Source organism: Gracilinanus agilis, chromosome 4, assembly GCF_016433145.1.
Source record: "Gracilinanus agilis isolate LMUSP501 chromosome 4, AgileGrace, whole genome shotgun sequence".
Classification (NCBI taxonomy): domain Eukaryota; kingdom Metazoa; phylum Chordata; class Mammalia; order Didelphimorphia; family Didelphidae; genus Gracilinanus; species Gracilinanus agilis.
Genome location: NC_058133.1, coordinates 103,025,126 through 103,041,835, shown reverse-complemented (window position 1 = coordinate 103,041,835; position 16,710 = coordinate 103,025,126). Strand labels below are relative to the sequence as shown.

General features: G+C 42.4%; 1 protein-coding gene across 5 annotated transcripts in view; it reads left to right on the top strand.

Moving 5' to 3' along the window:
• Nucleotides 1–16,710, top strand: part of TNNT2 (troponin T2, cardiac type) — a 36,363-nt gene that overhangs the window by 15,840 nt on the left and 3,813 nt on the right. For 4 of the 5 annotated variants that reach the window (XM_044676075.1, XM_044676074.1, XM_044676071.1 and 1 more), the window contains 10 exons: nucleotides 576–638; nucleotides 1,325–1,363; nucleotides 4,601–4,634; nucleotides 8,367–8,427; nucleotides 8,934–9,050; nucleotides 12,194–12,271; nucleotides 13,767–13,877; nucleotides 14,775–14,783; nucleotides 15,479–15,588; nucleotides 16,325–16,415. In XM_044676075.1, the coding sequence (XP_044532010.1) occupies nucleotides 576–638; nucleotides 1,325–1,363; nucleotides 4,601–4,634; nucleotides 8,367–8,427; nucleotides 8,934–9,050; nucleotides 12,194–12,271; nucleotides 13,767–13,877; nucleotides 14,775–14,783; nucleotides 15,479–15,588; nucleotides 16,325–16,415 (713 nt within the window). The remainder of the gene's footprint in view (nucleotides 1–575; nucleotides 639–1,324; nucleotides 1,364–4,600; nucleotides 4,635–8,366; nucleotides 8,428–8,933; nucleotides 9,051–12,193; nucleotides 12,272–13,766; nucleotides 13,878–14,774; nucleotides 14,784–15,478; nucleotides 15,589–16,324; nucleotides 16,416–16,710) is intronic. The other variant, XM_044676073.1, reaches the window with a different exon arrangement.

The following is a 16,710-nucleotide window of genomic DNA, read 5'->3' as shown; positions in this document are numbered from 1 at the left end:
CTTCCCTTCCCTTCCCTTGCCTTCCCTTCCCTTCCCTTGCCTTCCCTTCCCTTCCCTTCTCTTCCCTTCCCTTCCCTTCCCTTCCCTTCCCTTCCCTTGCCTTCCCTTGCCTTGCCTTCCCTTGCCTTCCCTTGCCTTGCCTTCCCTCCATCTCTCAAGTTAAACACCTGCTCTTTCTTTACTAGATCTTTCTATAGCATTCTCTTTATCATCATGACTGTCTTTTTTGGATTCTCTTCCATGCTATATGTGTTAATGCCTTATCCCCCAACCTCCTAAATTGTGGTTACTGGAATGGAACATAAATGATGAAATGAAAATTCACTTCATATTGTTCCTTCTCAAATTCCTGGTTATTTACTGAGTTTTAAGGGAAGCTATGAATAGGTAGCTCTTTTTCTCCAGAGCAGGTTCTCCATTTCAGTCTGTTTCCTGATTGTAACTATACTATGTGCCTCTCTGACTCTATTTCCAAGGTGCTTTCTCTGTCCTTAGTCCTAGTTGTCTATCCTAGAATCTGTGTTATCAAGGAAAGTAGAAATCCAGGAACTCACTATCCTTTTCCCATCATTCAGAGCAAGAGCAGGCTGCTGAAGAGGAGGAGGCTGAGCCAGAGGTCGAGGAGTCCAAGGTAGAAGGTAAGACAATGACACAGGGATTTGTGGAATTTATCATGGTGTGGGGAGTGAAAGTTAGATACTTAGATGCATCTAAAAAGGCTTTTATAGTTTTAGAGATTCCCTACTTATTTTGTTTGATTTTTTTGGTTACCATTTATTTTTATTTTTTACATATACCATAGTATACTATGTAACATAACAATAACACATATGATTTGTTATAAATATGTAGCAAATTATGATAAATATGCTTATCCAAGAGAAATAAATTCTCATATTAGTTATATCCAAAAATCTTTCATTCTTTCTTTTCCCACCCTCTCTCCCTCCCTCCTCCCCAAGAGGGCAGGTAATATAAGACAGGTTGTACACGTGCTATCATATCATACATATTTCCCTGTTTGCCGGGTTGTGAAACAAGACACATATTGCTTACACTAGAGAAAAATTCATGGAGGAGATAAAGCAGAGAATGATCTACAAGAATTCCACCATGGAATATGGCCCTTGGGATCAGAGTGAATGGAGCTACTCTTTCTGGCTTTCATTCAAAACCTTCCTCCGCTTGAGCTAGTCCACTAAACAGGCTGGAGCTCTTTTTGCCAGAGACAATCAGATCAGTACCAAGAGAAGGGCTATATTCATGTGGGACTCTTGGAGCTCAGGTCTGTATTCTTTACCTGTCTTCTCTTTTTGTTCTTTAGAGGCAGAACAACAAGAAGAAGAAGTTAAAGAAGTGGAAGGTAATTCTGAGATGTTATCAGTCTGGGTGAAGGAGAACTGGGCCATGGGAGAGGTAGGGTACAAGGATCCCAAAAAAGGTTTCTAACAGTTGGAGAAAGGAGAGGGAGAAGTTTACTGATATTTCTCTTTGTAGTGGAGATGTTCTAGGCTCAGGGCTCTGTAGTGGAAATGATTGAAGTCAGGGGGAAAGACATACCAGAGTAGAGAGGATCAAACTTGCCCTGGTAGCCATTTGGTTGGGCTTCCAAAGTCTCAGTGTTTGCATCTCTCAAGTCTCTGACAATTTGAAGATGTGAAACATATATAGATTAAATGTGGGGGAGATAAAAAGACTTCATGTAAAAAAAAGACCCCACGTAGCGTTCCAAATACCATATTGTAGACTTTGCATCATAGCACTTAAACCATTTGGCCATTTGCCTGAGGATAGGAAAAGGATGGAGGTAAATGCAAGGGAAGAGATTTCTTCCCAGTATACACTCACCCCTTGTTTTTCTGACAGTTTGGTGTAGACAATCCCAAACAGCTGATGACCCCAAAGAGTTGATAATGGCAAAGTCACTTCTCTGCAGCTTTGATACACAAGACTATTTGGATGGTGGTGGGAGGGCTGAGGAGACAGTGTTTCTGGATTCATATTTCTCAAATCTAAATCACTCAAACTACTTTGTACATTTTAGAATAGGAGAAGCAGCTGATCCACTGTATAGAATATAGAGTCAAAGGGAGGCATCCTGGCTTCAATGCCCATTTTAGTGGTCCTTAGGCATATACAATAGTGGAGAATGGGTTAATAGAAAAATCAGGTGATGAGGACGGTTTGGAAGGAAAGGAGCCCAGAGGCTTACTGTGGGCTTGAAACACCAACACCAGCTGCCCTGCCTTTGGGTGACTCACCCTCATGGGCCTGCAGAGAGTCTAGGGGGAGTAATCTGAGAGGGTTGGGGGATGTGGGAGGGGAGGAATTTTCTGGGGTGGCAGCTTTGGAAGATTTCATCAAAGATCTCTCTCACTCAAGGGTGGGGGTATGGAGCCATGTGCAAAGCTATATCTGCCTGGGGGTTTGGGGATCTTAGTTTCAAATAAATGTAATATGATACAGGAGAAAGGACTAGATTGGGAGTGAGAAGACTCCTGCTTCACATCCTGGTCTTGCTACTGACTAGCTTTGGAACCTTGGGCAAGTCATTTTACTTTTCGAGGCCTCTGTTTCCCAATTTGTAATATGAGGGTATTGAACTAGATCAGAGGTTGTTCTCAACCTAGAATCCCCAGATTCCTTCTTCCTCCACAAGTTCATGGACAGGTTTCAGGGGTTCTTTGAACTTGGATAGGGAAAAAAACCTACTAATTTTCACTAATCTCTAACTGAAATTTAGCCTTGCCTTCAATTACCTAAAAGTGGTATTAAGAGAAGGGATCCTAGCCTTCCCAGAGACTGCCCAAGGGAGCAGCTGATGATACAAAAAAGATTAAGAGCTCCATTGACTAGATGACCTCTGACGTTTGGGTTTTTTTAATCTTAGCTCACATGATCCCCTGAACCCTCAGTCCCAGCCTACCAATAGTGTTTCATAAGAGAACCATGGCCTTCCTTCCCTTGTTAGGTATGAGAGAGAAATGAAGGCGATGGAGACAGGGGACCTAACTTGCCATAGCTCCTCATCCTCTAGGAACATTCTAATTGATTAGAGGAGAAAGAGATCAAAGGACTTGAAATCCTTAGTGATTGGAGGTAGCTGGGGAGTCCTCCTTTCTTAAAACCGTCACAAGGGTTATACTTATCCTTTGGGTTGTAAGCTTAAAATTTAATATACAATATCTCCAAGTATTATATTTAATAAGATTTATTAATAATAACTTGAAGTAAAGAAAAATAAAACGCTAGAGTAAAGAGGGAGCTAACCTAGCTGGGGTCAGGAGAGAAGAGAGCAAGAGGGGGGTGTTACACACAACTTATTTACCAAATGTGAGGATGTGACGTGGATGAAGGGAAAAGGATTCTGGGAGATGAAGTCTAAGGGTTCAAGATTTCTAATTACACAGGGTGTAAGCACCTGAACTGTGTCAAGAAACTCTTGGATTTGAGGTGTGTTTAAAATAGCAGGTATAGTTATATATAGTGCTTTAAGGTTTGCAAAGTCCTTTGCAATATGACATCATTTTATTCTTATAATTATCATGTGGGGTAGGTGCTTTTATCCCCATTTTATAGATGAGGAAACTGATGGTGCAGAAAGATTAAATGACTTGCCCAGGGTAAAATTTGAACTCACGTCTTCCTGACTCAGCCTGTCACTCTATCGCCTGTGCCATGGTGCTGTCTCATAGCCTGCGGTGGTCTGGATATGAGTGAAGGTGCAGATGTACTCTAATGTATTTTAATTTTAATTTTATCCTTTTGATTCTATGGTTATAAGTAAAGACATTGCACAGTTAAACAATATCTGTGTGATAAATTCCACAATGCAGGGCTCATATGATGAGAGTCCAATGCCTATACAGCTCAAAGGTGGGAGGGCAGAGTTCTCCCAGTGGGTGTAAGCTGAGCCAAATCTCAAGACAGCAGTTGGATAAGGCCACATCCAGAGACCAACAGGATAAGCACTGCCCCTCCACCCCCATAAGAGGAGGGGATCTAGGGGATAAAGATCACCTACTCTGAGATCCACAGAGTCTGGCATTGTTCCTTGGTGCCCTCTACTGTTGAGTGGAGTTTATAATGGCTGAGGCAGATGTGAGCGCCCTCATCACTGAAAAAGGATAAAGTAACTGGATGGCATTTGTTAAAGAAGCAGAGAATGCCAGGGATGAAAGGAAATAGACAAACTGGCCTCATCCTCTCATTTTTTTTTAAACCCTCTTACATTCCATCTTAAAATCAGAATTAGAATGCTGTGAATTGGTTCTAATGCAGAAGAGTGGTTAGGGCTAGTTTGGGGTTTAGTGACTTGCCCAGGGTCACCCAGGTAGGAAGATTTGAACCCAGGACTTCCCACCTTCAGATCTGGCTCTCTACTGAGCTACCTAGCTGCCCTCTCATCCTTTCGTTTTACAATGGAGGCAGCTGAGCCCCAGGGAGATGACGTTGCTTGCCCAATGATCATAGCTGATAACTCTTCAGCTTGACTTAGAGAGTTTAAGCAACTCACCAATGATCACAAAGGTGAGAGGCAGGACAGGACTAGAACCCAAGTCTCCTAACTCATGAGTCTTTTGTCTCTCTGTCTCTCTAGATGGCCCAGTGGAGGAGTCTAAACCCAAGCCCAAGTGAGTATGAAACCCTTTTGATTGGATTATACAAGATAGAAGATTTAAGGTCCTTTTCCAAAGATCAGAGGAGAGAAAATGGAGATAATTTATGACTGGAGAGACCAGAATATGAGGAGGGAAAGGATAGATAGTCCTTTCCTATCCCAAGGGAAAGTTATATCAGAGACCTTCCTGCAGCTGAAGCTGAAATAAGAAAGTGGGGGCACTTGGGTAAAATCCAAATAGTATTTTCTTAAAAAAAAAAACCTTGTCTTCTGTCTTACATTCAAATCTAAGAATCGGTTCTAAGGCAGAAGAGTGGTAAGTGCTAGGCAATTGAAGTTAAGTGACTTGCACAGGATCACATAGCTAGGAAGTGTCTGAAGCCAGATTTGGACCCAGAACCTCCATCGTTAGGCCTGGTACTCTATCCATTATTCTAACTAACTGCCCCCTAGGATTTTCTATTTTAAAATGGATTTTATAGATTTATTTTATTTTTAAATTCGCCTAAATAATTCCCTATATCCTTCCCTCTCCTCCTGTGAGTCATCTCATATATCCAATAGCTTTTTAAAAGAATAAAGTCAGAAAAAGAGATCAATGTGCCAAAAAAATTGGCAAAACATTTGATATTCCATACCACACCCTCTTACCAGTTCCTTACACACATATTTCAGCAAAAAGAGGGACATGATGATTTCTCATGTCTTTCCTTTGGGGCCAGCTTGTGTTTTGTAATTTTGAAACATTTGTTTCTGTTTTGTGGTGGCTATTCTTTTCTTTTACATCACCGTAGTCATTGTATTATATTGACTTCTTGACTGTTTACTTCACTCTGCATCAGTTCATGTACATCTTTTCATGTTTCTTTCTAGTCATCACATTTGTCATTTTTTTAAACCCTTGACTTTTATTTTAGAACCAATACTATGAATTGGTTCCAAGGCAGAAGAGCAGTAAGAGCTAGGCAATTAGAGGGTTAAGTGATTTGCCCAGGACCACACAACAAGGAAGTGTCTGAGGCCAAATTTGAACCCAGGACCTCTTGACTCCAAGCTTGGCTCTCAGTCCACTGAGCCCTGTAGGTGCTGCCTCATTCATCATTTTTTAGAGCACCAAAACACTCCAAATACATTCGTGTGCTCAAATTCATCCAGGACATTTCTCAATCAAATGTACATTTACTTTGTTCCTAGTTATATATTTATTTTAGTATAAATATTTCAGAGTAGATGGAGCCTTTCTTTTTCATCAGTGTACACCTTTGGGTAAATGCCTAGCCCAAAAATTTCTGACTGACAGGTATGAATCAACCAGCATTTTTACTGGGCTACATCAGCAGGGGCATCTGAGGGGCAAAGCTGGAGTGGCAAAAGGAGGAGGAGGGATTTGGGCACATCCTAGTGAGAGAATGACATGCAGTCAGGGGATGTATGTTAGTCTTCATTCAGTGAGATCATAGCAAGGTGCCCAACCAGGGGTTCTCTTGAGCTTCATTCTCATCCGTCTTCTTTTTTTTTTTTTAAACCTTTACCTTCTGTCTTAGAATCAATATAGGTATCAGTTCCAAGGAAGATGATTGGTAAGGACTAGGTAATTGGGGTTAAATGAGTGACTGCCCCAGGGCCACACAGCTAGGATTTCTTTTAAGCCCTTACTTCCTGTTTTAGTAACATCTCTAAGACAGAAGGGGGAAGGACTAGGCAAACAGGGTTGAATGACTTGCCCAGAGTCACACAGCAAGGAAGTTTCTGAGGTCAAATCAAGCCCAGGTCCTCTCAACTCCAGACCTGGAGCTCTATCCACTTTGCAACCAAGCTTCCCCCAATCTCATCCATCTTCAAACACTGCCTAGAGATAGAATGGAGAGAAGGAGAGGAAGGGGGAAAATATGACAACCAGATTATCAACAGCTCCACAAGTCTCTTTCCATTTCAGTGAGACCTTCTAAAAATGAATAGAGATTAGTCATAATTACAATCCTCATTCCTGAAGGGGACATAGGATCCCAGGTTAAGAGCTTCTAATCCGATCTTTTCATTTCAGAGATAAAGAAACTGAGTCTTAGACAGGTAAAAGGATGTGCTCAAATTCACCCAGGTAGTAAGTAGCAGAGCAGATTTAGACCAAGATCTTGGGAACTGGGATCCAGTGCTCTTTCCAGCATATCCTAACACCTTCCCTTATGTCTGTATAATATCCCTTTTCTTCTTCAGCCCCACAATGCAACACCTTTCTCTGAGTTGAGTTTGGCTTCTTCGTCTGTAAACTGTAAAATGAATGGGTTGGACTAGATGACCACTCAGGTCCCTTCCAGCTTATGATCTTACGACTCTTTCCATTTGTGATGGTAATGGGGTATGGGAGACCATTTGTTGTTGTTCCAACATTTCAGTTGTGTCTGATTCTTCAAGACCCAGTTGGGTTTTTTTTTTTGGCAAAGATATTGGGGTAATTCACCATTTCCTTCTCCAGCTAATTTTACATATGAGGAAACTGAGGCAAATAGGGTTCAGTGGTTTGCCCAGGATCACATAGCTAGTGACCAGATTTGAACTCAGGAAGCTGAGTCTTAACTCCAGGCTTGTCTCTATCCACTGTACCACCTAGTAGCAAGAACACAGAGAAATCTTAAAGTCCCAACTAAAATCCTACTTCTTATAAGAAGCTTCCCCATCCTATCTTAATTCCAGTGCTTTCCCTCTATTAATTATTTCCCATTTATCTGGAATATAGCTTGCTTTCTACATATTTGTTTGCTTGTTGACTCTCCCATTAGTTTGGGATCTCCTCAAGGGCAGAGATTGTCTTGGCCTCTTTTTATATACCCAGCCCTTGGCACAATGCCTGCAATATAACAGGCACTGAATAAATGTATACTGATTGATGGAAACCTGAAGAGAACCCTAAACTTATCTCCCACACTTCATTTCTTTTTTCTTTTTTAAATCCTCACCTTCTGTCTTAGAATCAATACTGTGTATTGGTTCCAAGGTTGAAGAGCAGAAAGGGCTGGGCAATGGGGGTTAAATGACTTGCCCAGGGTCAAACAGCTAGAAAGTGTCTGAGGTCAAATTTGAACCCAGGACCTCCCATCTCTAGGCTTGGCTCTCAATCCAATGAGCCACCAGCTGCCCTCTCACACTTCATTCTATTCCCTTCATCAGAGCTGTTCACAAAGAACTTTTCTTGCAAACAAGAGGATTTAACTGGGTGATGCCAGGCCAGTCAATCAAAAGGTTTTTATTGAGCACATACTGTGTGCCAGGCATTGCTGGGAATACCAAAAAGATAAAGACAAAAGCCAGTCCCTGCCCTCAAAGAGCTCCCATTCTGAAGGGGGCCTTTCCAGCTCTAAGCCTCTGAGCCTATGAGCATGTGGCCAGGCTTGCATTTCTCTGATCTCTTTGCCCCCGATCTCCAAACAAGCAGAAAAATGGGCTGAAGCCTGGGCTTCAAGAAGCCACAGCCTGGATAAACTGCCTTGAGATTAGCTGAGTGTTGGCTGTGGGAGAGACCCGGGGTTTGGAGAAAGGAAATAAGTCTTCTGTGCTGCAGATTTGCTCTGGTCTCCTCTAAGCCTGCTTGGCTACTTAAGCCTTCTTGGGTCTTTGGACAAGCTGCCCCTCCTTTCTTCTGCTCTTAGCTTTCTCCTCTGCAAAAGGGAGGCTGGGATGAGACAGCTACAAATCCTCGGATCTGGAGGAGGGCGACCTTCACGATCTCCATCTCTCTCTCTCTTTACAGGCCGTTCATGCCCAACCTGATACCACCAAAGATCCCCGATGGGGAGAGAGTGGACTTCGACGTAAGTATGGCGTCTGCGGAGAGCAGGCCAGGAAGCAAAGCGAACCCTTCTCCGCTGCGAAGGAAGGAGCTCCCTGTGGGTTGGAGTTGATCTGGATGGGATGAGCTCCCCACTTCCAGGATAGGCAGTTCCAGGCCCAGACAACAGAATACCAGGGGTCCTGGCCGACAGCTTCTTTGTACTGTTCTGGAAAAAGTCAGGTTCCTCAATGGGCCACCATCACGTCTGACTATCCCGTTAGGGGTTCTCTTCCTCCTTTCCACTCTCCTGTCTGTATTCTAGACTTGGGAATCCTAATTTAGGTCTCAACTATTTGATGGAGTGGATATAGATTGCTGGAAGATCTGAGTTCAAATCCTATCTCAAAAATTTCCCAGTTGTATGACCCTGAACAAGTCATTTAGCCTCTCTTGACCTCATCTCTCTGAGGGTTGGATTTGATGGCCTCCAAGTTCCCTTCCAATTCTACAGCTCTGATGCTATGAGCATATGATCTTCTCTGTCAGGACATCCATCGGAAACGCATGGAGAAGGACCTGAACGAACTGCAGACTCTGATCGAGGCTCACTTTGAGAATCGAAAGAAGGAAGAGGAGGAGCTCATCTCCCTGAAGGATAGGATTGTAAGTGGAAAATCTCCAGCCTTCTCATCTAGAACCCCCCAAGGCTGGACCTGGGGGCTGGAGGCTTCTTCTTCTAGGAAACGTGTTCAAGTTTGGGACTCTTCTGAGTCTTGCTCCGTGTAACAGCCTCCAACCTGGCATTAGCAATAACAGATCATGTTTATAAAACTCTTTATAGTTTACAAAATACTTTCCCCCAAAACAACCCTATGAAGCAGGTAGTGTAAGGATTGCTATTGCCATTAGATGGCTAAGAAAACTGGCTTAGAGAGATCAAGGGACTTGTGCACAACTACTCATGAGAGATTACATTTACATAGAACTTTAAGGGTTTGCAATGCACTATATAAGTAATATATTTGGACATATGTAATATGTATATGTTACATTATATATAATATGGATATTATATATATGTAATATGATATGGGGTATATGTATGTATATACATGATAGACTATATATTATTGCCTTTGATCCTTATAACAATCTTGTGAGGAAGGTGCCAATTGTACATATGGGGAGATTGAGGCAGAGAAAGATTTCAGTGCTATCATGAGTTCCATGCCTAGAGATATATGGCTGGAAACAATCACAATGATGTTGTTTTGAGAAATACAAAGATCTGAACTTTGGGGACAAGAAATTTCTATATGACAAAAACTTCTGGAAAAGCTGGGAAGCAATTTGGCAGAAACTAGAGATAGACCAGCACCTCACACCATAAGCTAATTGAGTTTACCTGTTAGATCTATGGATAAGAAAAGAATTTCTTATCAAAAGAGAGAAAGAGCATTACGGGTTGTAAAGTGGAGATCCACAGATAATAAGCAAGTGAGAGGGGATTTGAATCTAGGCTTTCCTGGCTCCAGGTCTACCACTCTATCTGTTATACCACCCAGGTGCTAATTAGTGATGGAGGGCAGAATTTGAATGACCCTCTTTTTGATTCTTAAATTTGGTGTACTCTGTACTCAGATCCAGTGGCGGGCACTTTGCAAACCTTACATTGCTATCTAATTATTAGCAACGACATTATTCTTTCTAGACATTCCCATCCCCCTAACCCTACCCCTCTGCATTCCTCAATCTCATTCTCCCAATGAGTCAGTTCTGGAGCCTCCTCCAGGATGCCTTCTCAGATTGATAGAAAGAGCAGCCATAACCTAGTCATGATGTATAGAGGACAGACTTTTTGTTTGGTTGATTTGGTTTTGTTTTGTTTTACTATACCTGTGATTCATTGACCCAGGGAACTCCTGGTGAGGAAATTCCCTCTACTACTATAGCTTACTACTCTGTATTTTTTAGTCTTAGTTTCCCGGGGGATAGAGAGATCCAGTAACTAGCCCAGGACTACATATGGCAGTATAAGTCAGAAACAATATTGGATCCAGGCCTTCTTGACTCAAAGGCCCATTCTTTCTACTTTCCTCTGTTGTTGTATAGAAAACATACAAACTGGTTAATTTGTACACACACACACACACACACACACACACACACACACACACACACACGTGTTGTCAGTACTTATGGAATCAGTACTCTTAGGATCATAGATCTAGAGAAAAAAAGACCTCAGAGATTGTCTAACTCTCTCATTTTCCAGGTGAGGAAACTGATGATATTAAAAAACCTTGCTCTTATCACCCAGGTAGTTCTGAGCCAGAATTCGAACTTAAGCCCTCCTAAATTAAAATCTATCATTTTTTCCTATCACGTCAATTCTTCTATGATTATTTACTGCATAGAAGTCTGCTTGGGAATAGCCCTATCTACGTCTTTGACTAGAAGGTCAACAGCTGTACTTTGTGCTGCACAGTTATTGTTTCTAACATCAGTTATGAAGTCAGAGCTTGGAAGTCTGGGAAAAAGCTTCAACAACTTCAACAAGCATTTAAGTGTTTGTTGTATATAGAACCTTGTGCTTAGGATTGGTGGACATGTAAAAATTAAATAGGTTGGAGTATCTATTCATGGTTCATACAATCCAGAAGAAGGAGATGACGTTTCTATCAATAATTATCATGCAAAATGGAACATGGGAAGGAAAGTGAATGAGAGAAGTACAAACCAAGTGTTAGGTGAGGCCTAAGATTGGAGGGATCATTATTGACTGGGGGCAGTTAGGTGGCACATTAGAGACGTGGACCTGAAGTCAGAAAGACACATCCTTCTCCTGAGTTCAAATCCAGTCTCGGACACTATTAATTGGATGATCCCTGCCAAGTCACTTAATTCTATTTGCCTTAGTTTTCTAATCTATCAAATGACCTGGAAAAGGAAATGGCAAACTACTCTATCATCTTTGCCAAGAAAATCCCAAATGGGGCCATCAGGAGCCAAACACAGGTGAAGCAACTGAACAACAACAACAAATTGACTAAAGGGATCCAGGAAGGCTTCTTGGAGGAGATGGGATTTGAATGGGCTTTAAAGGACAGACAAGGTTTCAGCAACTATAGATGGTGGGTGGAGAACATGCTAGACTTAGAGAACATTGTGAGAAAAGGCAACAAATGAATGGGACATGCATAATCATCTATATAGAGTTACAAGGGACCCTCGAAATCATCTAGTCCAACCCTTTCACTTTACAAATAAGGAAACTGAGACTCATAGAATATATGCCCAAATTCACATGAATATTCAAATCCCAGTAGCAGATCCTGGGATTTGAACGCATGTCTTCTGAGTCCAAATCCAGTGCGTTTAAAATTTTTTTTTCCAGTGTGATTTAACACGTATGAGAGACAGTGGGTTGTCTAGGTTGACTGGAGTGTAGTGTTTATGGAAGAGAGTAATATGAGGTAAAGCTGTAAAAATATCACCAGTGTGTGGCAGGACTTGAATTCAAGGCTAATCACTTTGGATTTCATAGGCAATAGTGAACATTAAAGGGCTTTAAGCAGAGGAGTGATGTGATAACACCATAAAGAAGATTAATTATTGAGCAGTTAGGTCAAGGTTTGATCTGAAAGATGAAAGACTGAAAGTAAGGTTAGACAGAACTAATTGGACCTGTTCCAATTACGTTCTTCCTATGCTTGGTTGTTGCTTGATAACCTACAAAAGGAGTGTCTTCTCCTTTTTTCTCTTTCTCCCTCTTTCCACATTGGTCAAAATTCTTTTCCTTGCAGGAGAATCGAAGGGCTGAGAGAGCAGAACAACAGCGTATCCGCAGTGAACGGGAAAAGGAGCGTCAGAACCGGTTGGCGGTGAGTGACCGATAGTTCTCTTCATACATGGTTTTCCTACCATGCGTCACCACTCCCATTCTACTGCTGCCTAACTCACAGCAACAACAGAAGGCATGCCCCTAATATATATATATATATTTTCTGGCCAGATTATTCTCCTCAATACACAAACTCCAATGTCAAAGCTCCCTCCATACCCCAGATATAGGAAGAGTTGATTATTCCTAATTCATAGATCATAGAGCAGGAAAGGGCTTCGGGAGTCATAATGACTTACTTAAGGTCACATATTTAGTAACAGAGCTGAAACTAGAACCCAGGTCTCCTCACTGTACTATATCTCACTAGAAGTTAGTCAACCAAGCAAACAATATTTATTGTTAAATATTTACTATGCAAACATTATGCTGGGTATACAAAAAAGGCAACAAATATTCCCAGTCCTTACAGAGCTCACATTCTAATGGGGGAGACATTATGTACCAACCAGCTACATGCAAGAGATTGATAAATACATAAATAGACAGACAGACAGACAGACAGGCAGGCAGAGAGATAGACAGACAGGTAGAGAGATAGACAGACAGATAGGCAGACAGAGAGATAGACAGGTAGATAGAAAGACAGGTAGATAGACAGATAGATGGATGGATGGTGGATAAATTAGTTAGAGAGACAGATAGATAGATAGAGACAGACAGACAGAGAGATAGGCAGACAGATAGATAGACAGACAGATAGATAAATAGATAGATAAGTGTATGGATGGAGAGACAGACAGACAGATAAAGAGATAGATAGACAGATAGGTAGATAGATAGATGGAAGGATGATGGATAGATTAGATAGATAGAGATTTATGGACAGACAGACAGATAGGCAGACACAGACAGATAGATAGACAGACACATAGACAAACAGAGTTAGAGAGATAAACAGACACAAAGATAGATAGATGGATGGTGGATAGATTAGATAGATAGATAGATAGATAGACAGACAAGACTGACACATAGAGACAGACAATCAGATAGATGGATGGTGGAAAGATTAGATAGACAGATAGCCACATAGACAAACAGATAGATAGATGGGTAGATAGATATATTTATATTTATAAACATATACACATATATATGTTTGGGTAAAATGATTCAATTGCAAATTAAGTTTCAGGGATAAGGGGTGAACATGGTAGGGTAACAAAACCCTTTGTACTTGCAGTGTCGGGAAGATTACTGGGATTGGAGTCAGAGGAAGGAGCCTTGAGTCACTTTCTAGCCAATTGACATTAGGCCAGTGGTTTAATTAGAACAAATGAAAAGATTTGTAATAATGTTCAAAAGACAATTTTCAGGATTTCCCCATACCAACTATGGTCTTCTATAGACTTTCTATCCTCCTACTCCATGAAAATCTTCCCCCTAAGGACAACAGCTGGTTTCTTCTCCCTGAATTCTCTCTTTAAGTCCTTATCCCACTCCATTCTCTTTCACTCTGCAACAACAAACAGGAAGAAAAAGCCAGACGAGAGGAAGAAGAGAACCGAAGAAAGGCTGAAGATGATGCTCGGAAAAAGAAAGCCCTCTCTAACATGATGCACTTTGGTGGTTACATTCAGAAGGTAGGATGAGCTTGCTATAGAGTTAGGGGCCCAGTCTCTGAGGAGGGCATCAGTAATAAGCAAGGCTATGTCAGTGGCATCCATGAGGAAGACCAGACCAGAAAAGATTTAGGTTTGACACCCCCCCAGAAGAATATTATAACCATTTACTGGTTATAAATCTCACCCCTTCAAGGCTTTCAAGGTCTGAGACATCTCCTAAGCTAGAGATCCTTTTCTCAATCCCGCAGTGTGTCCACCCTTCCTGATTCCCTTAGAAACTGCCTCTGGCATCTCCTGGGATACTTCTCCCTGGCCAGTAATGGCAAGCCAAGCCTTCCCCATTGCCCTCAGATTCCCCACCCCCCAACAGTGGTAGGATGGAGAGTGAAGGCACTGCCACCCAGGGTATCCTGACTTTAGCTCACTTTTTACTCCAATCTAGTAATATGTGCTATGGGGCTATGTTTAGGTGCCCCCAGAGATCATGGCATGTCTTCATCTCAAGGCTCTAATGGATTGGAGCTTGTTCCAATATCCTAACCCATATATCTAGAGGTGGGAGAGGCAGCTACCTGTTTTCCACAATGCAATGAAAGGTGCAGGGAGGTGGAAAGTTGCCCTGCAAATTTCCAAAGCCTGCAACCCCTATGGTTAACGCCATCCCGTCCCCCATGCCCAGAATATATTTCCACTCATTCTCTCTGGTACAGAGAATCCCTCCTTCTGTCCTCCAGAGGCTTACATCATAATAGACAGACAACAGTTAACATTTGCTGCTTTTTCCCTTCCTTTTCTCCTTCCCTTTGTGTTCTCTTTCTCTGTTTCTCCCCTCCTTCTCCCACATCTCCTTTGGGTCTCTGTTTATATGTTTGTCTTTCTGTCTCTTGGCCTTTTTCTCATGGTTTCCTGGTCTAGCAAGCTCAGGTAGGTATCAACATTTGAAGTCCCTTCAATAAATCTGGGAAGTCTCCCTGGAAGAGGAGGCAACTTTGCTGCAGACAGGGTTAGGGTTACAATCAAGGGACTGATGCTTTAGGTTGTGATTGCATTAGATGCTGAGGACCCTTCCTCTGGAGGTAATGACTTTCCCCATCAACAGAATTATTCAAGCAGGGACAGCATGACCATTGTCAGGGATACTGTAGAGTAGACCCTTGTTTAGGTACAGGCTGGATAAGGAAATCTCTGAGGCCATTTTAAATCCTAATATTATGTGATTTAAGGGTTCCACTGCTAGTGGGTTATTAAAAGAAAAAGATCCAGAGTCAGTGGGGGAGTGGGGAGCAAACATAGGAAGAAGTAGAGAGAAATCTGAGATCAGGGGGGAAGCGGTTGGAATGTTATGATAGATTAAGAACTGGAAGGGATCTCAGGAGTCAACTAATTTAACCTCTTCCTTATAAAGAGGAGGAAACTGAGATCCAGAGAAGTAGCAACTTTTCAGAAAGTCCAAGCTTCGCCAAGGACTACAGGCGTCAATGAGGAACTGGGACTTAAGAAGGGAATTTAGAGGGAGCAACCCTTAGCCCTTTTATGGGATAGATGGTGGTGGAGAGGCAGGGGACAACAGTTTCTCCCTTCCCTAATTCTTCCCTTTGTCTCCCTTTCCCTCCCTCCAGACAGAGCGAAAGACTGGCAAAAGGCAGACAGAGAGGGAGAAGAAAAAGAAGATCTTGGCAGAGAGGAGGAAGGTCTTGTCTATTGACCACCTGAATGAAGATCAGCTGAGGTGAGAGGGATGCGGGACCAGGGAGTCCAAGGCTGGGCAGATTTAGCAGGGGAAATGCCTTTTTCAAAAATAACCACCAGGGGACAGCAGCATCCCATGCATGGCCCTTGTCGGGGATGAACAGTGAACAAGAGTGTAATCTGTGGAGAGCCCAATTTGATAGTCCATTTGGGAATCCACTGACCCCTTGAAGTCAGGTGCTGAGCCCTGCAGACAGTGAATAGGGTGACTCCATGAGCTGAGAAATCCTTCATAGGTTCCAGCCTCCCTAAGGGACCACCGGTCACCATAACCAGCTTATGTCATATGTCTCTTCCCAGACACCTTCTCCAATTACCCTGCCTCACTCCTAGTGGTCATTTTAGAGTTAACACAAACCTGGGAATAGTGGAAGCCATGAGATTCTTGGGTTCTTTAATGAGTATCTCTTTAGACCTTACTCCCAAAAGGTTGGCTCAGCCTTCTATGACTTTCTAAGAAGCACTGGCTCATTGACCCTTCTCTGTGATCAACGAATCCTTAATATGGACTGGAAAAATTCCCAATGTCTCTAGGGATGGGAAAGAGTAGTTGGGGTACCTGAGATCAAAACTGCAATTGGTCTTAGGGTCGTGATGAGGATGGCCTGGTACTTTGGTAATATTAGAGTCCTTGGGAGTGAGATTAGTGACTCCATTGCTCTGACCTGCCTCTCTCCTACCTCTCCTGCCTCCCCTCCTACTTTCTTCCATCACAGGGAGAAGGCTAAGGATCTATGGCAAACTATCTACAATCTGGAGGCAGAGAAATTTGACCTACAGGAGAGATTCAAGCAACAGAAGTATGAAGTAAGAGAATCCCATCCCTCCCTTTTCTTCTTGTCATTCCTTTTGCTATCTCGACTGATCCTCTGAGTTCCAACATGCCTTGGTTCCTTTGGTTGCTCCTCAACACCTCTCTGCCTGGTGACCCCCAATTACCACAGTCTTTGCCTTGGAAGGAAGTCCTTCCAAGGTCCTTCGGTCTCCTAGTCACTCCTTGTTATCACTAACAAGGGTGATAGAGTGAAAAGACCACTCACCTGGAAGTCAGGAAATTTATGTTTGCACCCAACTCTACTACCTCTTTGAATCTCGGTTTTAT